The sequence below is a fragment of the Lepisosteus platostomus genome, chromosome 19 (genome assembly GCF_059453375.1).
Source record: "Lepisosteus platostomus isolate fLepPlt1 chromosome 19, fLepPlt1.hap1, whole genome shotgun sequence".
NCBI lineage: Eukaryota > Metazoa > Chordata > Actinopteri > Semionotiformes > Lepisosteidae > Lepisosteus > Lepisosteus platostomus.
In genome coordinates, this window is record NC_142629.1 from 5,956,996 (window position 1) to 5,981,034 (window position 24,039).

At 47.0% G+C, this 24,039-nt stretch overlaps 1 protein-coding gene across 3 annotated transcripts; it reads right to left on the reverse strand.

Moving 5' to 3' along the window:
* Positions 1 to 981: 981 nt before the first annotated feature.
* Positions 982 to 18,813, reverse strand: rbbp6 (retinoblastoma binding protein 6). 3 transcript variants are annotated; one of them, XM_088613365.1, is made up of 17 exons: positions 17,677 to 18,813; positions 16,694 to 16,793; positions 16,151 to 16,187; positions 13,624 to 13,668; positions 10,810 to 10,898; positions 10,612 to 10,708; positions 9,913 to 10,052; positions 9,393 to 9,565; positions 8,916 to 9,019; positions 8,163 to 8,557; positions 7,879 to 7,963; positions 7,722 to 7,782; positions 7,564 to 7,621; positions 6,980 to 7,372; positions 6,359 to 6,454; positions 3,653 to 5,602; positions 982 to 3,325 (listed from the first exon to the last, which is right to left on the reverse strand). In XM_088613365.1, the coding sequence occupies exons 1-17, from the start codon at positions 17,840 to 17,842 to the stop codon at positions 1,804 to 1,806; spliced, it is 5,511 nt and encodes a 1,836-aa protein (XP_088469491.1). In that variant the 5' UTR covers positions 17,843 to 18,813; the 3' UTR covers positions 982 to 1,803. The 3 variants fall into 3 exon arrangements, with proteins under 3 accessions (XP_088469491.1, XP_088469489.1, XP_088469490.1); XM_088613363.1 differs by having other exon boundaries at positions 6,359 to 6,478; XM_088613364.1 differs by having other exon boundaries at positions 6,359 to 6,478; positions 6,980 to 7,351; positions 17,677 to 18,812.
* Positions 18,814 to 24,039: the final 5,226 nt, after the last annotated feature.

Here is a 24,039-nt window from a genome sequence, read left to right on the forward strand (position 1 = left end):
TGGTGATCATCCCACTGGAGTTCTAAAAGCCCTGGCTGCTCGCTCAACAGGGCGAGGGGTTTAGACCCTCTCCCGCATCGCAAGCTGTCACGCGGGCCGACTCGCGCGGGCTGCTGGAGAGCCTCCCTCTGGGGCTGCAGCCGAGAGAGCACCTGCTCCGCCATCGCTGGCGCGCCCCTCCTCCTGTCACCTCCCGCATGCCGACGGCTACAGCACACCATCCACAAAAATGAAATGTCAGACCCCGGATCGTATGTCCTATTGGTGCAGGAGGGTGGATGGGGGCTCGCCGGGCTCCGGTTTAATTACCGGTTGGAAAACAAATGTCCTTCAACTTCTTCTTTCATCAATAAAACGTCTGCAAGCAAAAATGTGGGATTAAAATCGCTCCAGCAGGAACACGAGCCTCAGATTTGAAGACAACCGTCCTCTTGGTGTCATCAGTTTAAACCAGGTTTGATAGCCTTACTGATTGTGCGAAACTGCTTGCTTAGCAGAGTTCGTTGTTTTTTAATTCAAATCGGTGGATGGCAACCTCAAGATACTAAACACATACAAGGAAACAAGATCACACTGCCTTGACGCCACCTGGTGGCAGAATCAAGTATCGCAGCAGGTTTTGTTGCCCCCACTTTATCCTCACCTACATAAACCACATTTACATTATACATTTAATATTTGCTAGAATATCTACACCATTTTCAATTTCAATATTGCAAGCAGACTTTATATACCATGGATATTTCTATATTTCCCTCTTAAAACCCAGATTTCCAGGGCAAGTGTACCTTCTTTTAATACAGAACATTTCAATTACAGATAAGTTTGTAATTACTAGGTCAGAGGTTAAACAATTTACTGCTCCTGTTTTACATTAAATTCGCTTGCTCACATAGTGTAACAAAATATATTTTTTAAATAAGACAACCCATCCGCCAACTTTACCCTTTCACAATAAAAATAAAAACACGGGAGGCATCCTTAAATGCTGAAAAAATTTTATTACAATCAAAATGACATAGAAAGGCCCTTTTTTTCTTTAGAATTCAGTTGATAGCCATTTAAACGAAAGCCCTTCCACTGAGGCAATACAAAATGTGGAGAAAAAAAAATTCACAGTACAGTAGATCCCCACTCCCACTTGTTTATCTTAGGGATGTGCATGATGCCAGTAAATCATTAAAACAAGATCCATTCCAGATGATAAGATTATTGCCATACATATCACATAGAAAAGATGTAATTAGTTGAAATCTCTTTTCAAACATGAGGTACATAATCGCCTTTGTTCCATCAGGCTGTCGTAACACCGTTCTGTCTATAAAGTGCTTTCACCAGGCTCTTATTTTTATTCTACTGGAGAAGTAGTACACACATGGGTGTTAAAAACAGAATTCCATCTGGGAGGAGAGATCCCTTCAGGGGGACTTAAAATATCTTTTGCACTGAAGATCCTTTCCCTAAAAAAAATAATATTTGCCTGAACGCCTTAAAAATTAAAAGCAAAAATCTGCGTGTTATAACCCTCAGCCTTCCGAGTGGGAAACCTCTTAAATACTGCAACTTTCTTTCGTGACACCCTCTGTACGGCCAAATTCATTTCTGTACATTTTTTTTATTTATTTATAATCCCCATTTATCGAAATAAAAAAAAAGCTATGGAGCGATGTTTTTTTGTTTTGTTTTTTACATGCGGTGCATTTATCCCTCTGATTATTTACAAAGCAGAATTCTCTGTACAACATACTGATATTGTTACAAAAATGACATGAGCAGACCCGAGTCCATTCCCTCTAGCAGGTCTCATACGGCCGCTTTCGGTTTCTGGTCCTCCTTCTCCTTGTCTTTCTCCTTGTCCTTGCTCTTTTTGGACTTCTTTTTCTTATGCTTGTGTTTCTGTCCCTTCATCTCGGACTCGGACTCGTTAGCAGCGTGCTTCTTGTGTTTTTTGTGTTTCTTGTGTTTCTTGTGCTTCTTCTTGTCCTTCTTCTTCTTCTTCTTCTTGCTGTCCTGGCTGCCGGTGGAGCTGGCGCTGCTGCTCCGGGCCTGGCTCCCCGAGGGGCTGGCGCTGGGGCTGCTCTCCAAGCCCTTCTCCTTCGCCCTCTGCTCCGCCTTGCCGTCGGGCTCCGAGGCCTCGCTGTCGCTGTCGCTCTCGCTGTAGTCCGGGACGAAGGCCGCCTCGTCCGTCTCCCGGGCCAGGTCGGTGGACAGCCGCGCGGAGCGGACCAGCGGGACCTTGGTCTTGCCGTGCTCGCGGTCCCCTCGGCCGCCCGCCCTCTCGCCCTCCGATCTGAGCTCCGGGGAGGCCGCCCTGTGCGCTGGCTTCTGAGCGCCGTGATCCCGGTCCTTGGCGCTCCTCGGATCCGAGTGCCGGTTCGCGTCCTTGCCAGCCGGCCTCTCCGATCGGTGCTCCTCTGGCCCCGTTCGCTTGGAGTCTGGGGCTGCTTTGTGGTCAGGGTGGACCCTCTTGTCCCTCGCGGGGCTGTGCTCTGTCCTCTTTGGTTCGGCGGCTCCTTTCTTCACAGTGTCGACGTGCGCCTCCCGCTCTCTGCTCTTTGGAGGGGGTACGTGATCCTTGGGGGAGAGAGGGGAGTCCCTCCTCTTTGTAGACTCTCTAGGCTTTTCATCCCTCCTTTTGGAGCTGGAATAGTCTCTCGAGCTGCTGCTGTGCTCCGTCTTCCTGTCGGCGGCAGCGGCGGAGTCCTTGCTCGCCGGCTTCCGAGCGGCGCTCTCGCCTTTGTCCGGAGCCCTGTCCTTAGAGGACGAGTGCGAGGCGGAGGAGGTGCTCTTCTCGCTGCCGTGTTCGCTGCTGCGCTCCGGGACCCGCTCCTTCTCCGTGTGAGAGGTAGCCGACTTCCTCTTCTCCGCGGCGTCCCTGTCCGAGGCGCTCCGCTCCTTTTCCTTCCCCTTCTCCCTGTCCCTCTCCTTCTCCTTGTCTCCCTGAGCTGCGGGCTTGGTGGGCTTGCTCTCCGGCGGGGGCTCCTGGGCAGGGGTCTCCTTCGGCGCTGGGGGGGCCTTGTCTAGCTTGGGAGACTCCCTGTCGACTGGTTTCACAGTGGCGGTCGGTTTTGCAGCTGCTGGTTTCACGGTAGCCGGGGCGCCGGGGTTGGCGTCCGCTGGGGGGGCCGACGACTTGGCCTCCTCGTCCTCAGATTCGTAGTCTTCCTTCTCCCATTTAGAACGGGGGACCTGGATCATGACTATCTCGTCTTCCGCAGGGGTCGAGCTGTCGTTGGTGTACTCTTCCAAAGTCTTCACTACCGTTTTCTTCGCGTCCACTTTTTCTTCGAGCTTTTTAATGGGACTTCCCCCAGTGGAACTCGTGCTAAACCAAACATTGGCAAATATTAGACAAAACAAGCTTTGCTGGGGTTTTAATTAACTGTACTGTTCACATCATTGCCTTTATAATAAAAATATGTTGGTATTAATGCGCTTATAAATACTACAAACCAAAAAATAAATCCAAACCAAACGCATATCTTTAGTTAAACTATGGGATTAATGCGCATTTTTGGTAGAATAATAAAAGGAAAACAGCCGAAAAACACTGGCATCTAGCTTTAACATTACACCAAATATGTTAAAAGGGGAGGTTTTTAAAAGTCTTATTTAAATATAAAAGATCTGATGTAAAAAAGAATGATCTCACCTGGTATAATCCACCAAGAGGGAGAAGGTCCCATCAGCTGCCTGGACCTTCCGGCGGACCTTGGCCTTCGCCTTCTCGGGCTTTGCCTTCCCAGGCACCTCAGCTGGCTCTTCCGCCGCCGCCGCACTCTCCCCGGGCACGATCTTCTTGCCCATCTCGCGGTTGATTTTGATCTTCCTGGCGGGAGCCAGCTTCTCCTCATTCTCCGTCGGCGATTTCAAGACGGCCTTCTCCTTCTCCTTTTCCTTCTCCGACGGTTTCTCGCCCTCCGGCTCGGGCTTCGGCCTCGGCGACTGCTTCGCTCCTTCGGCCGCCTCAACCTTGGGTAACTTCACGGGAGGGGCGCCCGGGTCTTTCTCGGTGCTCTTCTCCTCTTTCCTTTTCCGTTTCTCTGGTTTCACATCCACCGTTTTGCTGGAGGGTTTCTCCTCAGCTTTGGTCGACTTCTCAGCCTCTCTCTTGGGCTTCTCCTCCTTGGCGGGAGGCTTGTCATGCTTGGTGCTTTCCTTGACGTACTCCTTCTTCGCCTTCACCTCCTCTTTGGAGCTCTTGGGCTCCTGAAGCTGCTTGGCCGGCTTCTGCGTTGCTCTCCGGGAAGGGGGGCCTTTGTCCTCTCGCTGAGACGCGTGCTGCTTGGAGGCATCCGCTTTCTGGGACGAATCTTCCTTCGCCTTTTTGACCGCAGGCTCCATGCGGGGGGACTTGTCACGGTCCGTCTCTGCTTGCTTGTCCCTGGACGATTTCACCACCTTAGCCGTTGAGGATTCCTTCTTCACTGTGCTGGTTTCCGGCTTGCGTTTCGGCTTCTCGCTTTTGCCCTTAGACTTCTCCCTCCTGTCCTTGTCCGAGGTGGCTTTGTAAGGCAGAGAAGAGCTTTCCATGGGCTCATCCCTGACAGGAGTGGCGTCGTCACGGCTCGGGGGCATCAGCATGGATTCACCTTTCCCCTCATCCCCAGCTCCCGACTTCCTAGAGCCCTCCATGGTGTCAGACTGAGGGAACATGTCGCCTTCCTCACCCTTCCTCCTCTTTCTGTGCTTCTTGTGTTTAAGGCCTTTGGGGTCTGCGGCAGAATTGCCACCGATTTCTTTCTCTTTCGAAGCTTTCCGGGGCTCTCTGCTGCCACCCCGGGCAGGGCAAGCAGTGGCGACTGCCAAGCTGTGAGCTTCTTTGAAAGCAAACTTCTCTTGGTAGGTCTGCGGCACGTTTCGGCCCCTCGGAGGGTTCCCATGACTCTGGCCGGAAGGCGGGTATTCCTCTCTTCGCCCCCGGCCATACGGGGAGTTATCCCTGGGCCTGGGTGCAGCAAACCTCTCGGGCGTGAAGTGCTCTCGGTTGGCTTGGGGTGCCCGCACCCTGGGCAGGTTGCCGGCGGGGTTGCTGTAGTTCTTGAAGTATTTCTCGTACCACTCCCGGTACTCCCTCTCCCACTCCCTGTACCTCTCCCTCTCAAACGGGTCTCTCTGGTCAACCGAGCGGCCGTAGTAGGCCTTGGCGTCATAGGGCGGCACCTCTCGGTAGCGGTTCAGGAATTTCCTGTCGGGCTCAGGCTGCGAGGGGGGCAGCGGTTTCTTGCTGGGGCTGTGGGCCCTGTAACCGCCCGGAGACCTGGAGCGGGACCGATACCCTCCACTGCCGCCGCCGCCCCCACCTCCTCCTCCTCCTCCTCCCCCTCCTCCTCCGCCCCCTCCCCTGTAAGCCGGGGAGCGGGTTCGAGAGCGATGGTAGCCGTGGGAGCGGGACCGGGAGCGATAGCTGCGGCTGCGGCCCCGCCCGCCGCGCCGGGGGTAGGCCGGCGAGCGGGAGTAGGACCGGGAGCGGGAGCGCGAGCGGGACCGGGAGCGGCTCAGGGAGCGCGAGTAGGAGCGGGAGGAGCGGGAGCGGGACCGGGATTTGGAGTAGGAGTACGAGCTGCCGCTGTAGGACGAGCCGCTGTAGGGGGATTTGGACCTGCAGAGAGGAAAGGGACACGGAGAGGATAAGAATAACTAAGGCTGCTGCTGGAAGAGGTGTTAGTGGGGCCAGCAGGGGGCGCTTACCCTGCAGTCCATGTGGGTCCTAATGACCCAGTATAGTGACGGGGACACTATACTATAAACAGGCGCTGTCCTTCGGATGAGACGTAAGACCGAGGTCCTGACTCTCTGTGGTCATTAAAAAATCCCAGGGCGTTTCTCGAAAAGAGTAGGGGTGTAACGGTGTCCTGGACAAATTTCCCATTGGCCCTTACCAATCATGGCCTCCTAATAATCCCCAGCTATGAATTGGCTACATTACTCTGCTCTCCTCCCCACTGATAGCTGGTGTGTGGGGAGCGTTCTGGCGCACTATGGCTGCCATCGCATCACCCAGGTGGGGCTGCACACTGGTGGTGGTGGAGGGGAGTCCCCATTACCTGTAAAGTGCTTTGAGTGGAGTGTCCAGAAAAGCGCTATATAAGTGTAAGCAATTATTATTATTATTATTATTATTAATGAGCCATGTGACAACATGCGCAGTGCACCGCCTTCCGTGAATCAACACTCATGCAGAGTCGAAAGCAGTAGAACAGCTCGCTCGAGTGTCGAGCTCAAGATCGCAAATGAAGAATCAGAACAAGACGAGTGTCTATTAGGTGCATAATAATACAAAGCAAACAGGAAAGTTGAAACCATTGAACGTTAAAGAAATATACGCGACGTATTATACCATTTTTTAATTATTCACCTTGAGTAAGAGCGTCTCCTTTCCTTTTGAATCTTTCTGTACTCCAGAAGCTCTTTTGCAAAGTCATTAGTAAACTCCTCAAGCTTGGACTTCTCCCTGGCAACGAATCGACAGTGGGAACTATTTATTGAAAACAGGAAGGAGATAAAACTGGAAGGTTAAAAAAATGTCAGACAAGGGCATCATTTCATCATTCCAACTTCTACCAGAAAGTTCTTTTCTTACACATTTCTTACAGAGGGAAAAATTAATCAAAGCAGACCTCACTTTAGCTGTGCACATAACTACAGCTGGCTAATTATCAGACAAATACTATGACGGAACCGGGTTGCGCTATAATACTTGATTTGAGGCTGCTACGTCAGAAAAGGCTACATTAATTAAACAGAGAACTACAAAAAATGTCATAAAACGGTACACTTAATAGACTAAAAAGACATTTCAGCTTCACTTTTGGTAAACATGAAAACAAAAACGCTGGATGACTCCTTTTATGTCCCAGCTCAGGGTCTGAATAAATGCGTCAATGCCGAACAACACAACTGGGAGTCAGCAATTTGTAATTGCAGAACCGTGTGCAGTCGATTCGGTCTGACAGAAACCAACAGAACTGCAACTCACTCTTCCTTCAGACGCCGCTGCTGCCTGTAGAACTCCTCCTTGGAGAGGAAGGGGGCCGGGGTCAGGGAAGGCAATGTGCTGGGCATCACGGCCGGGGTCCCGGGAGGGGCCCAGGGGGTGGCCACCGTGGCCGGGGCAGGAGGGTACACCGGAGGGGGCAAGGGGTAGCCGGCCGCTGGGGCCTGCCCCGCGGCGTACTGCATCGGGAACGGCTGGGGCGTCACGCCGGGCGGCTGGGGCATCGGGTGAGCCGGCGGGGCGAAGTGGGAGGGGGGCACGTAGGCCTGGGCAGCTGTCGGAAGAGCCACGGTGGCGGTGGCGGCCGGAGCTCGCGGGGGGCGCTCGCCGTGCTGCCTGCCTCTGCTGGAAGACCTGCAAGACCCAGAAACCCACCTGATGCAACACGCGTCAACCACCTCCTCCCCGGGTTCATCTACGAGTATTATCAAAGCTGTTCTTTTAACTGGAGATGCACATTCACCCCAACTCACTTTTATCAGAAATGTTGCCCGAGAGGAACGAAATTCTTTATCAATTGAATGATTAAATAACATTAAAATATTAAACTCAGTCACTCTACGTACGTCTCCCAGGCGGGTCTGCTGCCTCCAGATCGGGGAGGGTTAGATCGTAATGGCTGTCCTGGAAGGAAATAAGTCAACTTTAGAAACAATTCAAAGCGACCAGTTCACGGACTCGGTGAAATATGAGAGCGAACTGTAGAACTGGGAGAAGGTCTCACCTGTTGTAGGAATTGAGTGCCCGAGGGAGTGAGGGTGTCCAATCACTGGCACATGAAACCCCTTGTTCCAAGACAGAAAAGAAAGCTGAATTGAGCGCACATGAAGATTTTCAACCGTTACCTGCCACCCTTTAATCCCCTTGTCTCTTCCCTGTACCTTAGGTATAATAGAAGGGGTCAGAGATGGATCTGATGAAACTGGACCAGATGGGGCCGCACTGACGACAACCTTCTCAGGCTCCCTGGGAAGGTTGGGAAAAAAAAAACGTAACTTAGCAATCCAAAAACAAACTGCGAGACGGGACTAATTCTATACTGCTAGAAATATTCTTTTAAAATGATTTATTTTTATTTTATACAACTACCCCCCACTCACAACGCCGTCTCCGCTGGAGCAGAGGAATTAATTCAAACCGCCCGTCAGTCAGGGCTCGGACTCACTTGGCCACGGCTGGCTCCTCCTGCTTGGCGAGGGGCTGGGGGGAGGGCGAGGAAGTGGACACCTCTGCTGCCGCGGCCCCGCTGCTGACCTGGTTCACCTGCAGGGAGGCCGCGCCGGCGTGGGCAGAGGGGGGCAGGGCGGGCGGCGGCTGCTGGGTCACAGGCGGCAGCAGGTTGGCCAGGGCGGCCGGGGGGGGCGTGGCCGACGCGGTGGGGCGGGAGATGTTGGCCATCAGCGGGTCCTGCTGCCTCGACGTGGGAAGTCTGAGTGGAGGCTGGGCTGGGCGCTGCACTGGCGGCCTGGGCTGGCTCGGCATCACTGGTGGCGCCACCTGAGCCTGCCCCTTCCGAAGCCGCTTCGTGTAGCCAGTCTCGTTCTTGAAGTTATTAACAGCCTACGGGCAGAACAAGCTTTTTCTGAAACACTGTTTGCATTTACAGAGTGAGAAGAACAGGTGAAATAGTTCTTTACAAGCCTGGACAGGCATGTGTTAGCTCATATAACACACATTTGAGAGTACTTAAAGATCCTTCCATTTCTACACCCGATTAAATGTTTTCCTTTGGTCGCTGTTGGTAAGTGCGCAAAGGCCTTTCCTTTAAATGTATCACAAATCAAAGCCTTGAAAACTGTTAATGGTCTTGGAAATTAATGTTAATTATCCTGCTCAAAGTTAGTTTTGAAAGACAAAGGTATTAATTATAGCTAGCCCCGACTCGCACAGTAAAAAACGCCCGACTGACATATTATACCTGTCGTAGGAATTTGTTAGCAATCAAGGCATCAGGAGAAACATCTGGCTGATGACAGGTAGGGCACACATGCTCATCGGAATCCAGAAGAAAAGTCCTAATACCTGTGAATATAATAATACCCCCATTTTAATATTGTATATAGAAATATTCAGCTACTTGTCCCATGACATGATAGAAAAATGTACTTAATAAAAAGTCCCCAAAACATTTACACAACACCAGAAGAGAGAACACAAAACTGGAATCCTGACAATATAAACTCAACATGTAATTTCCCCAAATTTATTAATATATCAAAGCTATAGAATTCACGTGTGCACTGTTTATTTCACTCTAAAAAGCATTCACCTGTTCTGCTTTTACCTTTCAAATTCAACAAATCTGAGACGGATACACTTTCTACAGTAGTGCAAATTATGCAACAACTTGTGAAAACAGTTTGTGGCTCAGTACTGCTTCTTGCAAAACACTCACAGTCATCACAGTAGCTGTTCCCGCAGCAGGGAATGACCACAGCATCGGTCATCAGGTCTTTACAGAGGAGGCAGAGCAGCTCGTCGGGCACTGGGTCCTCCTCCTCGGAGGATGAAGACTGCTCCTGTGGGAGGAAAGGGGGCTTCTCCTTCTTCCCGATGGCATACGCCTCTCTGATTGACCAGAAGAGCAGGGACAAAATGTAAAATACACACAACAGTCAAATTACTGGTTTACGAAAATCAGACAAGCCGTGACTGAAACGTCCCTACCACCAATATGCAATGGTAAAAAAAAAAAGCACACCAGATCCAAATAATGAACAGTGTGCGGTGTTTAAAGTCAAAAAGCTGAGTTTGTACTACATGACACTTAATATAAATGCTCATAAAGCAACTATGATTTCATAAAGTCCAATTTATAAAAGCTTTTATTTACAATAACGCACGCAAAGCATGCAAAATGAATGAATGATCTCCAGTTCTAAGTAAACGGAACGCAAGACTTCCAAAGCACTTACGCATCGATGGTGGGAATGGCGTATTTGCCTGTATTCGTAAGCATCGCTCCCTTCATGCTGGGGTCATCCACCTCCACCATGAAGCTGCGAGGAATTCCTGTGCTCTTCTTTATCCTCGGGGGGGCCTCAAAGCTTTTGTCCTAGAAATAGCACATATTTAAGCCTTAAAAACAAAATAAGGGTGATTTTGTGGTCCCAGAGGCATCTTGTGGGTTTATTAATTTTAATGAATTATCACATTTTTAATTGCATATAAATTATGGTTTTCATCCCAAAGAACTCAAAAACTGCTTTACATATAAGGGGGGGTTCATTCGCCACCATTGTGCCCCAGCAGTCTCAATGCACAGTAGACCAGTGGCAGAAATGAGAAACTGCTTCACCAACATAAGTGGGACCTTTGGGAAGGTCAAACTATGCAAAGTCAGAGCAGAAATTAGCCAAGACATCAGGGTTAATTAATACCTACATACTAGTTAAGCACTTATGTTACATAACACCCTTCTTTAGAGGTGTGTAGTTCTCAGTTAAATGCCTGCAACTTTAAAACTTCAAAAACAGTCAAAGGAGAAGCTGCAAAGTGCTTCTCGATTAAATGTTCCTATTCTCATCAATTTGACTTGCAAATAACTCCACAATAGGCGCAGAACCCTATAAACTAAAATAATGTACAAGTTACAAAGACATCTTAGTACATACCCCATTAGTGGGGCAGTTTTTAATGTAGTGGCCATTCTTTCCACAGCGATAGCAGGTGTAGTTTGGTGGAGGAGGTCCCACAAGCTTCTTCATATAGCTGCACAAAAACACATGATTAAGTTGCTTCTGCACAACAAAACAGCAAGATGTTAAAAACAAATGGTAAATGTTCAAAATGACTACGTTAAAATGACTTACTGGACTGGATCATATTCGTGGTTAGACTGTGACATCATAGCTCTAATTTTATCTTCTTCAGATGCATTTGCTTCAGCCAGATTGGCAGTCTGTGCAACAGGCAATTTTTTGACAGACAAATTAGGAAAAATACTAATAACACATTCCATAAAGCCAGAGACGATCACACACAATATCCTGTAAAGAGTAGCCGACTGCCTGCATGTTGTACACCCGACTGGAGATGAAATGGGGAGTCCCTGAAGCCACTGTGTGCGTAATGCAGTGATTCTGTCTGGGATTGATGTCTACACTTGTCAAGTGCTTAATAATCCATTAAGCCCAGTGCATAACTTGTTAAACAGAAGTACTGCAAGGACGACATCATCTATTGTACTAGAAAATGAATACATGAAAACTTACTTAAAGGTACTCGAAAACGAACTAAATTTGACACATCGGTCACGAAGGTACATACATACCAACTTTTTCCACCTTCTTCCACTTCATTCCTCTGAATGAACAATAAAGAGCTTTGTTTACCTGTATTTACTGGTTTACAAACAAATTATGTCCAACCTCTGACACATCAGGGTGTCTTGATACAGAGGAATTTACAAGACCAACAAAAGACTGGAAAGACTGTGGAGCACAAGCTTATAATTTTGGTCAAATTTCCTGTTTCAAAAATAATGGAAATTGACACCAAGCGATTGAACAATTACAATTTTAACTGTGCTGGAAATCAAACTTTCTAACATTTTCCCCAGTAGACAGTAAAATATCCATTGATGTGCACTTACACACATTTACACAACCTTTGTTTTATAGCAGTACATGGAATACAGTTATGCCCCGGGCCTAAGAGATAGCAAACATTTCCTGCTGTCAAAACCTTTTTTTCCAGAATCTGAAGTTAGCCACTCATTCATAAAACAGACGAACTGTTCAAACAGTTTATTGGCTCGACCTAGATACATCTTTGTTTAGAACACAACATATGCCGAAGTACAAACTGAGAAAACCTATAAATTGTTTCAGGAATTTAACAGCTGTTCAAAGTTCAACAGTGGTAACAGGACTACAAGCAATATAACAGAAGAATCGTGTGAACAGACAACAGCCATAACGGGAATACGGGATATGGAAAAAAATCCTTACCATTGCCAAAATGAAGAATGTTAGCCAAAGGTTATATTTTATACTGAAGCCATGATTCTAAATTAGTTTACCGACTTTCTATTTGACTTTCGCACATTACTACAGGCTGAGGAAATACTAATGTTTCACTTTTATCCCAGCATGTAAACGAGAGTTTTGCATAAAACAAATTACTCCATATCATCCATATTGACCTGGAGAAGAAAAAAAATATTTTCTGAAGGAATGCCTTAGCTGCTAACTCTTTCTAGAGCTTAAACAAACCCTTTGGCACACTCTCCAAACTCCTCTATTCAAGAACCACACAAAATACAAGTTCACATGGCATAAAAACACAACAGAGAACAGACGCAAAGAACAAAGTCCTTTACACTGCTTAAAAAATGTACGAATATTTAAACAAGACATAAATGTTCAGAGCCGTGACCAAGCGGAAAGGGTCCTCCCATATACGGAAATGGACAGCACACTGCATATTCCTCTTCACAAAACCCGAGGCAAAAATTACGGAACAAATCAGTTGAATTACGGTACCAACTCAGCCCACTTCCATGAAGTCAGCAAACAAACTTCCCGATGGTATCAGGACAGGTGTGACCACTGTATAATAAGGTAAGAGGGCTTTACAGGTACTCCCCTCCATCCCCACATCAGAGCAGCACAAACTCTTCACAGGACAGCACGTGCACTGCACAGCTTGTACTCAAGCTGCTACATTATACCCAACACCACTACATTTTCACATCACTAGGATACTGAGCAACAAGGATAAAAAAAAAGCAACCTCCCTTTGAAACAGGTGCAGCTTTTCCAGGCTGTACACTGAACATAATTTTTGCACTGCCTTGAATTACAACAGGCCATCTCATATAAAAATGCACTGCAAGTGTAAATAGGCCCCATAGCAGAAGTGAATACAACCTAGAAATAAATGTAAAAAGTTCAAGTATGCAAACAGCTGAGGTATTAATTTATTACTAAACCACGTTACTCAGTATCCTGTAATATAACCACGTTTTGTTTCAAGTAAACCTTAAGAATGTTGGATAAACCTAAAGATGCATCTTGGACATGTATTCTGCCATAAGTAATTGCGTAGTCTTTTCTCTTGCAAAGGTATGGCTAATTTGAAATCTGACGCAGAGATGCTTCAATAAGCCCATGAGAATTCATTCTAACAAATACTAAGAAGTAACAGTGTGATGTTGCAACTGTCAGGTTAAATAGATGCCTCAGCATATGGCTTGAAGTAATTTAAACAATTAACAGGCTACTGGCATGAATCCTAACAAAACGGTCAGGACCATGTTACGAAGCATCTAAAAAAAAAAATTCCAGTACATGGCAGAATACATTTCAGAAGAGTGATGTTAAGAATTTTGTTAATAAATCCTGTATATGAAAGCTGCCCAACTAGGGTTCTGTGGGGCTGTGACTGAAGTGCTGCATAGGTACTATGTCTTCACAATGTAATGAAAACCCTAGATGCAAAAGAATTTAAGTATGCCATGAAAATAAGGCAATAAAAATCAGTAAATTAACATAAGCACCCAAGAACCACAGTTATGACATTTCAGGGATTATCAGAAACTTCCTATGGATGAAAACTTGTTGAAAAACAAAATAATCAACCAAAAGAGGTATAATAAAGTACAACAGAAAACAGGTGTATACCTTAGTTAGCTGGGCCAGAGTAATAGAAGCTGCAGAATCATCAATCTGTTGTTGGAAAATTAAAAAAACATTCAAGTTTAATGCTATGATAAGGCACAATTGTAAAAACGTAACAGCTAGTTTTGCTGCAGTTATGCAGATTTCCTGTGTGATTAAGTCACTAAAAAAAATGCTACCGTATTTTCATAATTCATGAACTTCTTTCAGTTCGAATTTTTCATGCAACAAACTGAACGCTGATTAAAACATTTAACTCCAGGTCACCCACCTCAAATGGCTGTATAATGTTTTAAAATTAAGAGAATATGAACCGTTTTGCAACTCTTACTTTATGGGGGCATTGACTCCAACATTAAAATAAGAGCCTTAACGCGTAAACAAAAAAAGCAGACAATTTAGATTGAAACAAACATTATCCACACGCAGCATTTCAGAAACAAATGTTTTTTACAAAATACGAAGTCATCGATGAGTCCAACTGCTTTGCTTTCACAGCAAAAATAAAGCTTTTAAAATCTTCACATCCGAGAAAACATTAGCACATTAATTAAAATGCTAATGAAACAATGGTTAGTGAAAGCAACAATTAATTTTAAACAGCTGCTTTGAGAATTGTCCACTTGAAGCATACTTTGATAGACTGTATGGCATAGGTTTTAAGCGGAAAACGTTTCTTTGGGCAAAACAGCAGGAAACAAAATTCCTCATTTATAAAATTACCCTTCCAACACGGGTAAATGATGGTGTGATTGGGTCAATTTCTAAGGTTGCGTGTAGATGGTATGATCAATTAGTTGTTACTAAGACTTCTACAGCTTACAATGCGCCCACTCTAAGACGAGAGCAGTGACAGTAATGAACGCCTGGAAATAACATTTATTCAGGTCATCTGGGACCTTTAGGTATGACTCCTAAAAAAGCTTGACCAATCTAAAAAAAAGACTGAAAAACAGTTGGCAGACTGCATTTAAAAATCACTAAATATATGAAAGCCACAGGTTAAATACCCAAAAAACTATCTGGAAACAAAAAGGTTAACATTCAGTTCCCAGACAGCACTCCCTCAAGTTCTATTATCCAGCAAAGGATAAGGTCACCCTGGGAAACTCATCGGCACACACCACAGGACAAAGAAATTGCCCTTGCTCCGATTCAAAAAAAATGCCTGTGATGTTCTCAATTCCCACCCCGGCAGGCGATGTGACACAGATATCCTGCTTTCTGACTTGTCATGAAAGTCAACACACAAGGCCATGTCAGAGGTGCTCAAAAATGCCATACAGATTTTATTGACAGATGATGTGTTCTGTATCTTACAGAGCATTGAAGAAGTTGGTTAAAGGGTTTTGTGGAAACAGTACAAGTCTGAATTATTCAGAAACCTTACGAGAGGTCTTAATGCATTCAGAAAGCTGTCAGGGTGCACAAGCTGCAACGTACTCTAGGCACCTCGAATACTGAGCAACAGCTACCCTTGTTACATTGAAGAATTTCATGGTTTCATTTTGTAACAATACATATTTCTGATGGTGCAGCTTTGACCGAGCGCACTACAGTCAGAAAAAACAAAACATAAGAAGCTACTAAGACTAATATTATGTAGCTCACATTATTGAAACAGGTGTTAAAGAAAGCTAAGGCTCAAACAATCAGGTTTCACATTAAATAAGGGACGATCAAGATGCTTCCAAAAGAAACTTAAGTGCGATTCTACACACAACTTCTTTCCAATGCACATTTGGGGTGCTGTAAACATAAGACTAAAACTTAGCAACTGTAAAATAAATGCTGCCATAAAGCAAAGTGCAACCCCAATCATAGTTGGAAAAACAATTTAACTTGACATAACAGAATTTAGTGCATTCTCAATACACAAATCAGAAACGTCTCCCAATCCTATGGGTCAGTTCAGTTGTTTGAGCCTTGGCTGTAACCAGGTTACCCATTCCAGATCACATCATTCAAAACGACCTTAAGCCTGTTTTTGGGAAAGACGGCTGTGCCTTATCATAGCAATTTCCTTCAAGACGAATAGTCAGAAACATAAGCTGTGTGATACAATGTAAAATGAAAAGTATGACACTGAAAACACTTTTATTAGAAAACAAAAGAAACAAAGACAACAGCTTTTACAGATGTAGCAGCACTCAAAGACACACAGGCTTTGAACATGCTCTCATGTTTGCTTCATTGCCAACATGATCTTAAGCGATCATACATCGATCTGTACAACAGTTTGTAGGCAATACTCCACCCGCTTTTGAATATCAAATACAGTGCATTAACCTGCACAAAAACCAATTTACACACAGGTTAAACAAATGTGCAAATATTGAAATTAAAAAGGTAAACCATTCCACAAAATACATTGTGTTACAACAAACTATTACCAGATGTTTATCACTTCACATCAGAGGAAGTTTAAACATTTTTTTCTGAATTTCAGATACACACTTATGTGCTTAAATGACTAGAATAAAATATATTTAACAAATAAATGAAATTGTGAGTTTGTTTTTTTACATACTGCTTTTGAAGGTCCACTTGGAGGTTCAGAACGATCACTGGAAAGCAAATGAAAAGAAAAAGATTATCTTCAGACGGTTTCTATCACAGCCTCCTTATAAGATCAGTCCAGTTCATGAAAAATCACAGTGCAAACTACAGAAAGCCTTACGAATAAAAGCTGTTGTAAGCTACTTTCAATGAGACTCCAAAGAGAATTGGTAAACTGCCCACAGAGGACAGTAATAGAACAATTTACCATCATCGCTGTAAAACATTTTCCCAATAAACTAAAGAGATCAATTTATGTTTCACAAACCACAAATGAAGACTACTGGCACTCAAGATGATCACTAATCACAGCCTGAGATCATCCCTTTAACACATTTTTTGCACGTGTACTGGTAAATTTAATCCCACTATCTGCCAGACTGCTGCCAATTCATGAATCACCAAAAACACACCAAATTACGTCTACCCAGTCGAATCAAAACTGGGTTAGGGATGTAATCCCCCAAAATGGAATGTCTCATTCCCACTGATATCAAAGGAAATCCATACTTACATGACAAATGTTTTGCTTGCAGTTTTGACCCCACCAATAGGAATCCTTCTGATAATGACGGAGGAATTCTTGGGGATAAGGGCGCCATCGTCAGTGTACTCTGAGGAACCAAACAACAGGATAGTTTGAATACCGGCGCCTACTGCTCTGTGAGACTCAAAAGAACGGGGTCCCTGAAGTCAACTCTGGAAATACTTGAATAAAGTGACTGCAAACTACTGATGGTTACAAACAAGTGCATCAAACCACTCTCTGGTTGTGCTTTGGGCCTGTCCCTGAGACAATCAGACAACCGAATAAAGGTGCCGACAACCACCTTGCGAGAACATTTTCTTAGCAACGCACCACCCACAGGGTGCACATCTAGACTTCACCAGACAACTCACCCAGCAGCACTGCAAGATCTACAGCGCGTTTGCTGTCGCGCACTTGACAACTGTCGGCAAGGGAACAAAATGGATGCCTTCAGTCCCGGCCAAGTGCGACCTGAAGGGGTCACTGGCGGAGCATGTCCACGGACAACAACCGCTAGGCCCGGACGTTTGCAATCCACCTCTTCGACCCGCCGGCCATTTTCCCCGTCCCCAGCCCGTCTCCAAATATCACAAGCGATCGTGCGATCGCCATTCCGACCAGATCAAAAAATGCAACTTGGAAAAAGCACTGTTACCCCTCCTGGTGCTGTTTTTTTTTAAATCAAGTAATACTTGGCGGATCTAAGAGGAAGCGGGCTCAAACTGGTCCAGATGTGCCACACGTGTACCGGAGACGTTTCCGAACTCGGACGGGACCCGCAAGTTCGGGTGCGGGCTCGCTTGAAACGCCAGCTCCGAACACGAACCCCCAAAGCCAAAACGGCGATGACCGTTTTTTTTTACCGATGACCGGCGACAACAACCCGACGACAGTACAAATCCAAACACACGCTCGGCACAGAGCCAAGACGACCACGCTGCGCGTTTCGAAGCGAGTGACTGTCTTACCTTCCTTGGTCTGCGCGTTAGTGATCTGCAAGTCGCAATCCGCAGCCTTCAGCTTCTCTCGGCCCATGATCTGCCGCTTCAGGTCACACAGCGTAATGTGCAGGCCATCAAACGTGACCGTGTCATAGTTAAGTTTAGAAGAAAATTTATAATGGACACAAGACATTGTTATAGCAGATTACACTACCCTGGTTCGTACAGGGAAACAAAATAAGAACGTACAATCAGGTGTGTCAGATAATGTGCCCTTTCCGCTCGCTAGAAGACGATATGGCATTACGCTTCACATCCGCGGAGCCACAGAATCTAGCACAGATCAGCTAAATGAACGGGTTTAATTGAAATCATGAGTTACTGTAACGTAACGGGCGCTACCACAACAAGCACAAGACCATCAGTTTTAGTAGTCATACGGCAATGTTACGAGTAGATGTTGAAAGTCCACCATAATTCAGAACACCCCCCCACCCCCCGTCACGGGGTCCCAGATCTCCTTCAGACAAAACGTCCAAATGAATTTTCTTCGGCAAAGGCTGGCTTAAAAAACATCCAACCGTCAACGGCGCACGGTCCCGCAGCCGCGGTCTCTAAACGGGCCTTGCGGCGTCGGTTTGCTTCAGAGTCCGCGCAGACAGGCCGGCATGGCGGGCGGGCTCGCCAAGTCTCTGGCTTCGCCACGGGGCTGATCCGACAAGTCCGAAACGACAGCGCAAGCGAAAATAGAATTGATCCAGGCTTAGGAACGATAAACGGAAGTGCGCAGTCCCCCTCCTTCACTCCCAAGAAGGATCCGTTCAGTCCACTGTCGAAAATGAAACAAAAGAAAAAAAAAAGAGAGAGCGAGGCCTAAAATGGCCTCCCTTTCTCTCCACCAAAACAAAGACGGCTATCAACAGCGCCGGCTCCGTATGGCAATACAAACAATTCCATAACCCTACGGTATTTCACAAAAACACATCTACCCTCATACAACCCCCCCACCAAAAAAAAAAGAAATAACAGTCTATATCCCCTGGCTGTAGTTCACAAGAAGAAAGTTAACAACTGTTGACCGCTTCTTCGAAAATCTACAACGCTCCCTCTCCGCTCCCTTCTGTGTCACTATGGCGGCGCCTCCGGACACTCAGGGGTTTCCAAAAGCAAGCGCACGGGGCACGCAGCGGGACGTCATAATAGCAACGCGCTGCGTCACAAGAACGGACTCTACGTCGTTTGGCGTAGCCGGCGTGTGTAGCCCGCAGGTCACGTGAGGTTTGAACCGCATTCAACCGTAACTTTTTAAAGAAAAACAGGTTTAATAAGAGAGCCCTCAAAACTGTTGTTTTTTTTTTGCAGGATTTAACAAGATGATATAATGGAATAAAAGAAAACCCTCTCATAATGCATATATACTCAGTCCTTACTTTTTCGTTCTTACAAAACACTATTTTAAATAGGACAATTTCGTTTAAAAATGGAAAAAGGACTAATGTAAACGGATTTTTCCACTTAAGTACGAAAATAAAAATTTCGAAATACAGCAATAAGCTAGACCTAAAATAGGATTAATCAGAAAAGATCACTGCATTATTTTGCATTTTATATTTGCATTATTTTGTCGTGTAATAACCTCAGCAGTGAAAAATGAAAAAGTGTCTCAAATTCTAGTGTCTCCTTGTATGACCTGCATAGTTTATTTTTTACCGTGCAACGCCAAAGAAATCATACATACAGTAATGTTGGTGGAAATACTACTTTTACCATTACTAAATGTCCAGAGTTTAACACCAGGTTCTTAATGTATGATAATATATTAAACAGCTTCATACTGGTCTCGGTTTTTTTGAGTTGCAATGTGCTGCAGTTAAGCTCGTCAACATCTGTTGCTGCGATTTTACCTGTCAACCAACCCTGCCCCCCCACACACTCTTCAAACCAAACAGGTGCTCCTCAAAGTTAGTGACGTCACCCAGAATGGAGATTTCAGGCACAGTCAGTCCTATAGACCAGCTGTGTCTAGCCCTAGACAGTCTCAGTCTGTTCTATAGACCAGGTCTGTTTAGCCCCAGTCCTGAACAGCCACAGTCTGTCCTATAGACCAGCTGTGTCTAGCCCTGAACAGCCACAGTCTGTTCTATAGACCAGCTGTGTCTAGCCCTGAACGGCCTCAGTCTGTCCTATAGACCTGCTGTGTCTAGCCCTGAACAACCTCAGTCTGTCCTATAGACCAGCTGTGTCTAGCCCTGAACGGGCTCAGCCTGTCCTATAGACCAGCTTCGTCTAGCCCTGAACGGCCTCAGTCTGTCCTATAGACCAGCTGTGTCTAGCCCTGAACGCCTCAGTCTGTCCTATAGACCAGCTGTGTCTAGCCCTGAACGGGCTCAGTCTGTCCTATAGACCAGCTGTGTCTAGCCCTGAACGCCTCAGTCTGTCCTATAGACCAGCTGTGTCTAGCCCTGAACGGGCTCAGTCTGTCCTATAGACCAGCTGTGTCTAGCCCTGAACGCCTCAGTCTGTCCTATAGACCAGCTGTGTCTAGCCCTGAACGCCTCAGTCTGTCCTATAGACCAGCTGTGTCTAGCCCTGAACGGGCTCAGTCTGTCCTATAGACCAGCTGTGTCTAGCCCTGAACGGGCTCAGTCTGTCCTATAGACCAGCTGTGTCTAGCCCTGAACGGGCTCAGTCTGTCCTATAGACCAGCTGTGTCTAGCCCTGAACGCCTCAGTCTGTCCTATAGACCAGCTGTGTCTAGCCCTGAACGGGCTCAGTCTGTCCTATAGACCAGCTGTGTCTAGCCCTGAACGCCTCAGTCTGTCCTATAGACCAGCTGTGTCTAGCCCTGAACGCCTCAGTCTGTCCTATAGACCAGCTGTGTCTAACCCTGAACGGCCTCAGTCTGTCCTATAGACCAGCTGTGTCTAGCCCTGAACGGGCTCAGTCTGTCCTATAGACCAGCTGTGTCTAGCCCTGAACGGGCTCAGTCTGTCCTATAGACCAGCTGTGTCTAGCCCTGAACGGCCTCAGTCTGTCCTATAGACCAGCTGTGTCTAGCCCTGAACGGCCTCAGTCTGTCCTATAGACCAGCTGAGCACTGAATGGCGTAATCAGGAGGCACTAACACACTTTCCAGATGTCTGTTCCTTGGCTATTCCTCGTCGCATGTAAAAGCTGCAGAGCTGTGATTCTCCAGACCCTGGCTGTGGATCGATACGTGAGTGTTGCTCCTCGGCTTTGATAACGGAAGGCCGGTTTCTTGACTTGCAATGATCATAACAGGCTGAGGTTGTGCTGCTTTTAGTTGTTGGATGCAGAGAAAAGTTTTGGTGTGTGAGCTGCAGAAAGCTGATTTCTGCAAGTGTGGATGGTATTAGACTACAGATTTGGAAGTGGAAGGCTTGAGAGAGCTAAGTTGCTTATTGTCTTGCTGCTGTGTGCCAATGCTAAGAAACGGGGGAGCACAGCCCTGCTGTCCTGTGTGCCAGGGCCTGCGGGCACCTCAGCCATCAGGAGTCTGTCTACAGTTCAACATGTCCACCCTCGTCCAGCTGGTAACTGTCCACCCTGTCAATACTCCTGAAGTCTCCCGCCACCCCCCCCTCTCCCTGCTTGAACTTTATTGCTGAGCCAGGTGTGTCTCCACTGCGCACTTTGAGCCCAACTGAGATTAAACAGCGACGTACGTTTTGTTTAGAAGATTAGTAACAATGTACTCAGCCCCGGGGGATGTGTGTGTATGGGCAGGGGAGGGATACAGTGTGATGTGCAGTTTTCCTATTTTTGTAAATACTTACATTTCTGCAGGGAGAAGGTGTATGAAGCTCTGGTGGAGGCCAGGGACCGGGGCAGCATGGTGCTGAGGCTGTGGGAGGAGCAGGAACTGCAGGTCAGAGCTAAATCTTCACTCCTGGTCCCGGAGGGCTGCAGTTCACCAGCTTCTACAGGTCAGCGAGAAACAACCTGGGAACACTGGTAATGAAGACGAATCATGTGGGAAAATGAAGTCCAGTCGTTAAGAGTCCAGGGTGGAATGAAAGCCAGGAGATACTGTGGCTCTCTGGGGCCGGGAGTGAATATTGGTGACCTAAATAGTAAAAACTGTTCAATGGTCCCGAATCTTGTGGTGTTTACTTTGGCTTCGTCTGGTATTCCACTGATCGATCTGAATGCACAGTTGGAGCCCAAAACGTGGCCGGCGCAGTTGCGGTTTTTGAAAGAGCCTCGTCCGGTCGAGCGAGTTCTGTGCGAGTCAGCGGCAGGTGGGGTCCAGGTGTTGTGTGCCCTCTCTGCCACCAGGTGGAGCTGCAGGCCCAGCTGGACAGGCCGCCCCGGCACGAAGCATTTAAGAGGCTTTTTCAAACATAAAATAAAACGTGGTTATTGAGTGGAATAAGCTGGCCGCTCACCGTACAGGAAAATCGAGGCAGAGCCTGTGGTCCCAGTTAGTCATTTGTAACTCTTTCGAGTAAATCAGATCTAAAGGAAGGTATGATGATGTCATGAGGCGGATCCAGTGACATCAAGGGCAGCGCCGGTGTGCTCGGATCTAGCTCGTCCGCAGCGCCGGCGATGCTGACGCGAGTCTGAACGAGGTTAGAGCAGCTGTACTATCATACTGCATTAATTATATTACCCCAGTCTGACCCTGTTATCTGTCCTCTGATATCAAACCGTTATACATTGATGTCCGCAAACGCCCACTGCCTGTGATCTGAGAATTACCCCGTGTCTGTCCATTATGGCTGTTCGTCGTTAAAAAGACCTGTAAACCACTTTTTTTTTTTCCCAGGGCCCTTTAATATGTGGGATAATCCCAATCACAAAACGTAGCCGGCCGAAATACTGGAGTCTGGAGGCTCGAATTTGCCTAAGGGAGTGTGGAAGTGATGTGGGAAAACTGGGCAGCTGCACTCTGTGCGAGAAGGCGCTGGTTTTGATGTGACAAATGGACTTCATTCATGTGGCCGGTGAGGGAGGGGCACGGCAAGGGCCCCCTGCTTCAAGAGCTTTTCCCAGGCTCCCACGATTCAGGCAGGGCAAACGTTTTGCAGCTAGCCGAGCCCTGTGCGGAGCAAGAGAAGTGTCTGCCAGTCACCTGTGCCCCTGCGCAGTGCTGCCAGGCGCCTGCTGCGCCCTCACAGACTGCGGCCGACAGGCTGGGGACAGTGCCAGATTTCCCACTGGGCACCGTAGGCACAGTGCCTAGGGCCTACGACATTTTTAGGGCCTACGAAGGAGGGAGACACCAGTGACTAGTGAAAAAACGAGCTGAAACAACATGCTTGCGATCGACTCCAAATCAATAATCACACGCTCTCTAGAAACTAGGAGTATCGAAGTGACGGTCTCTCGACTCGCTCCATCAATCACGTGGTTTAGCATTAGAATAGTTTAAAGTGCATCACGTCAATCGATGTCATTCAATAGGCGTTCACACCTCTTTTCGCACATTGGGCCTACGCACGCCAAAATCCAGCCCTGGCTGGGGAAAGACCTCCTAGCCCTGGCAGAGCCCCCCATCGGTAGACCTTTGAATTGTGGGATGGGTCCAGTTCCAAAAGAGCTGCAGCAGTTATTCCCCACTTTCGAATACCTCAATTTCCATACATGTTTAAACGAACCTTTTCCCCCAGTTATTAAATGACAGGTAATGGGAGCATTGCAGTCCCTCTAGGTTCAGGTATCGACGGAGGTTTCTGGTGCTGTGCGCTTCGGGTTGAGGAAGCGTGTTTTTCAACGAAAACCTGAAATACTCAGTGGACCTGGAGAGGTTTATAGGCCTGTGTTTTCTGTGCCGGCCACTAGATGGCAGACTCAAACTAAGTTTAAAGAAAGCAATCACGGTCCTGGTACAAGAGTTTTCCACACTAACACTGAAGAGGCTGTTTCCTCTGTTTGCAGTAAAGCAGAACAGTACCCACCACACTCTCTGGTGCAACCTTTAGTCCTTCCTTAGGAGTATTTCTTTTCCACCCATCAATCCATCTGTTTTAATTTATTTTGCTCCATTTCAGGGTGAGCAGGCTCCTCAGGCTTTTCCAGTGGTTACACCCCTTGTGGACGAGCTAAACAGCAGCTGAGGTGTAGGCGAGGCCTTGCTGCCCTTAGGCCCGGTGTCTGGTTGGCACATTCATCGTCATCCCATCCCTTTCCATTGGCGTTTGTCTAATTCAGGGTTAGGATGGCCTGAAGCCTATCCCAGGCAGCACTGGGCGTGAGGCAGGCTACACCCTGGATGGGATGCCAGTCCCTGACAGGGCACACACAGACACCCACACTGGGGTCAGTTTTCTCAGAAGCCAGTTAACCTACCAGCATGTCGGTGGACCGTGGGAGGAAACCGGAGTGCCTGGAGGAAACTCCGTGACCATGGAGAGAACACGCAAA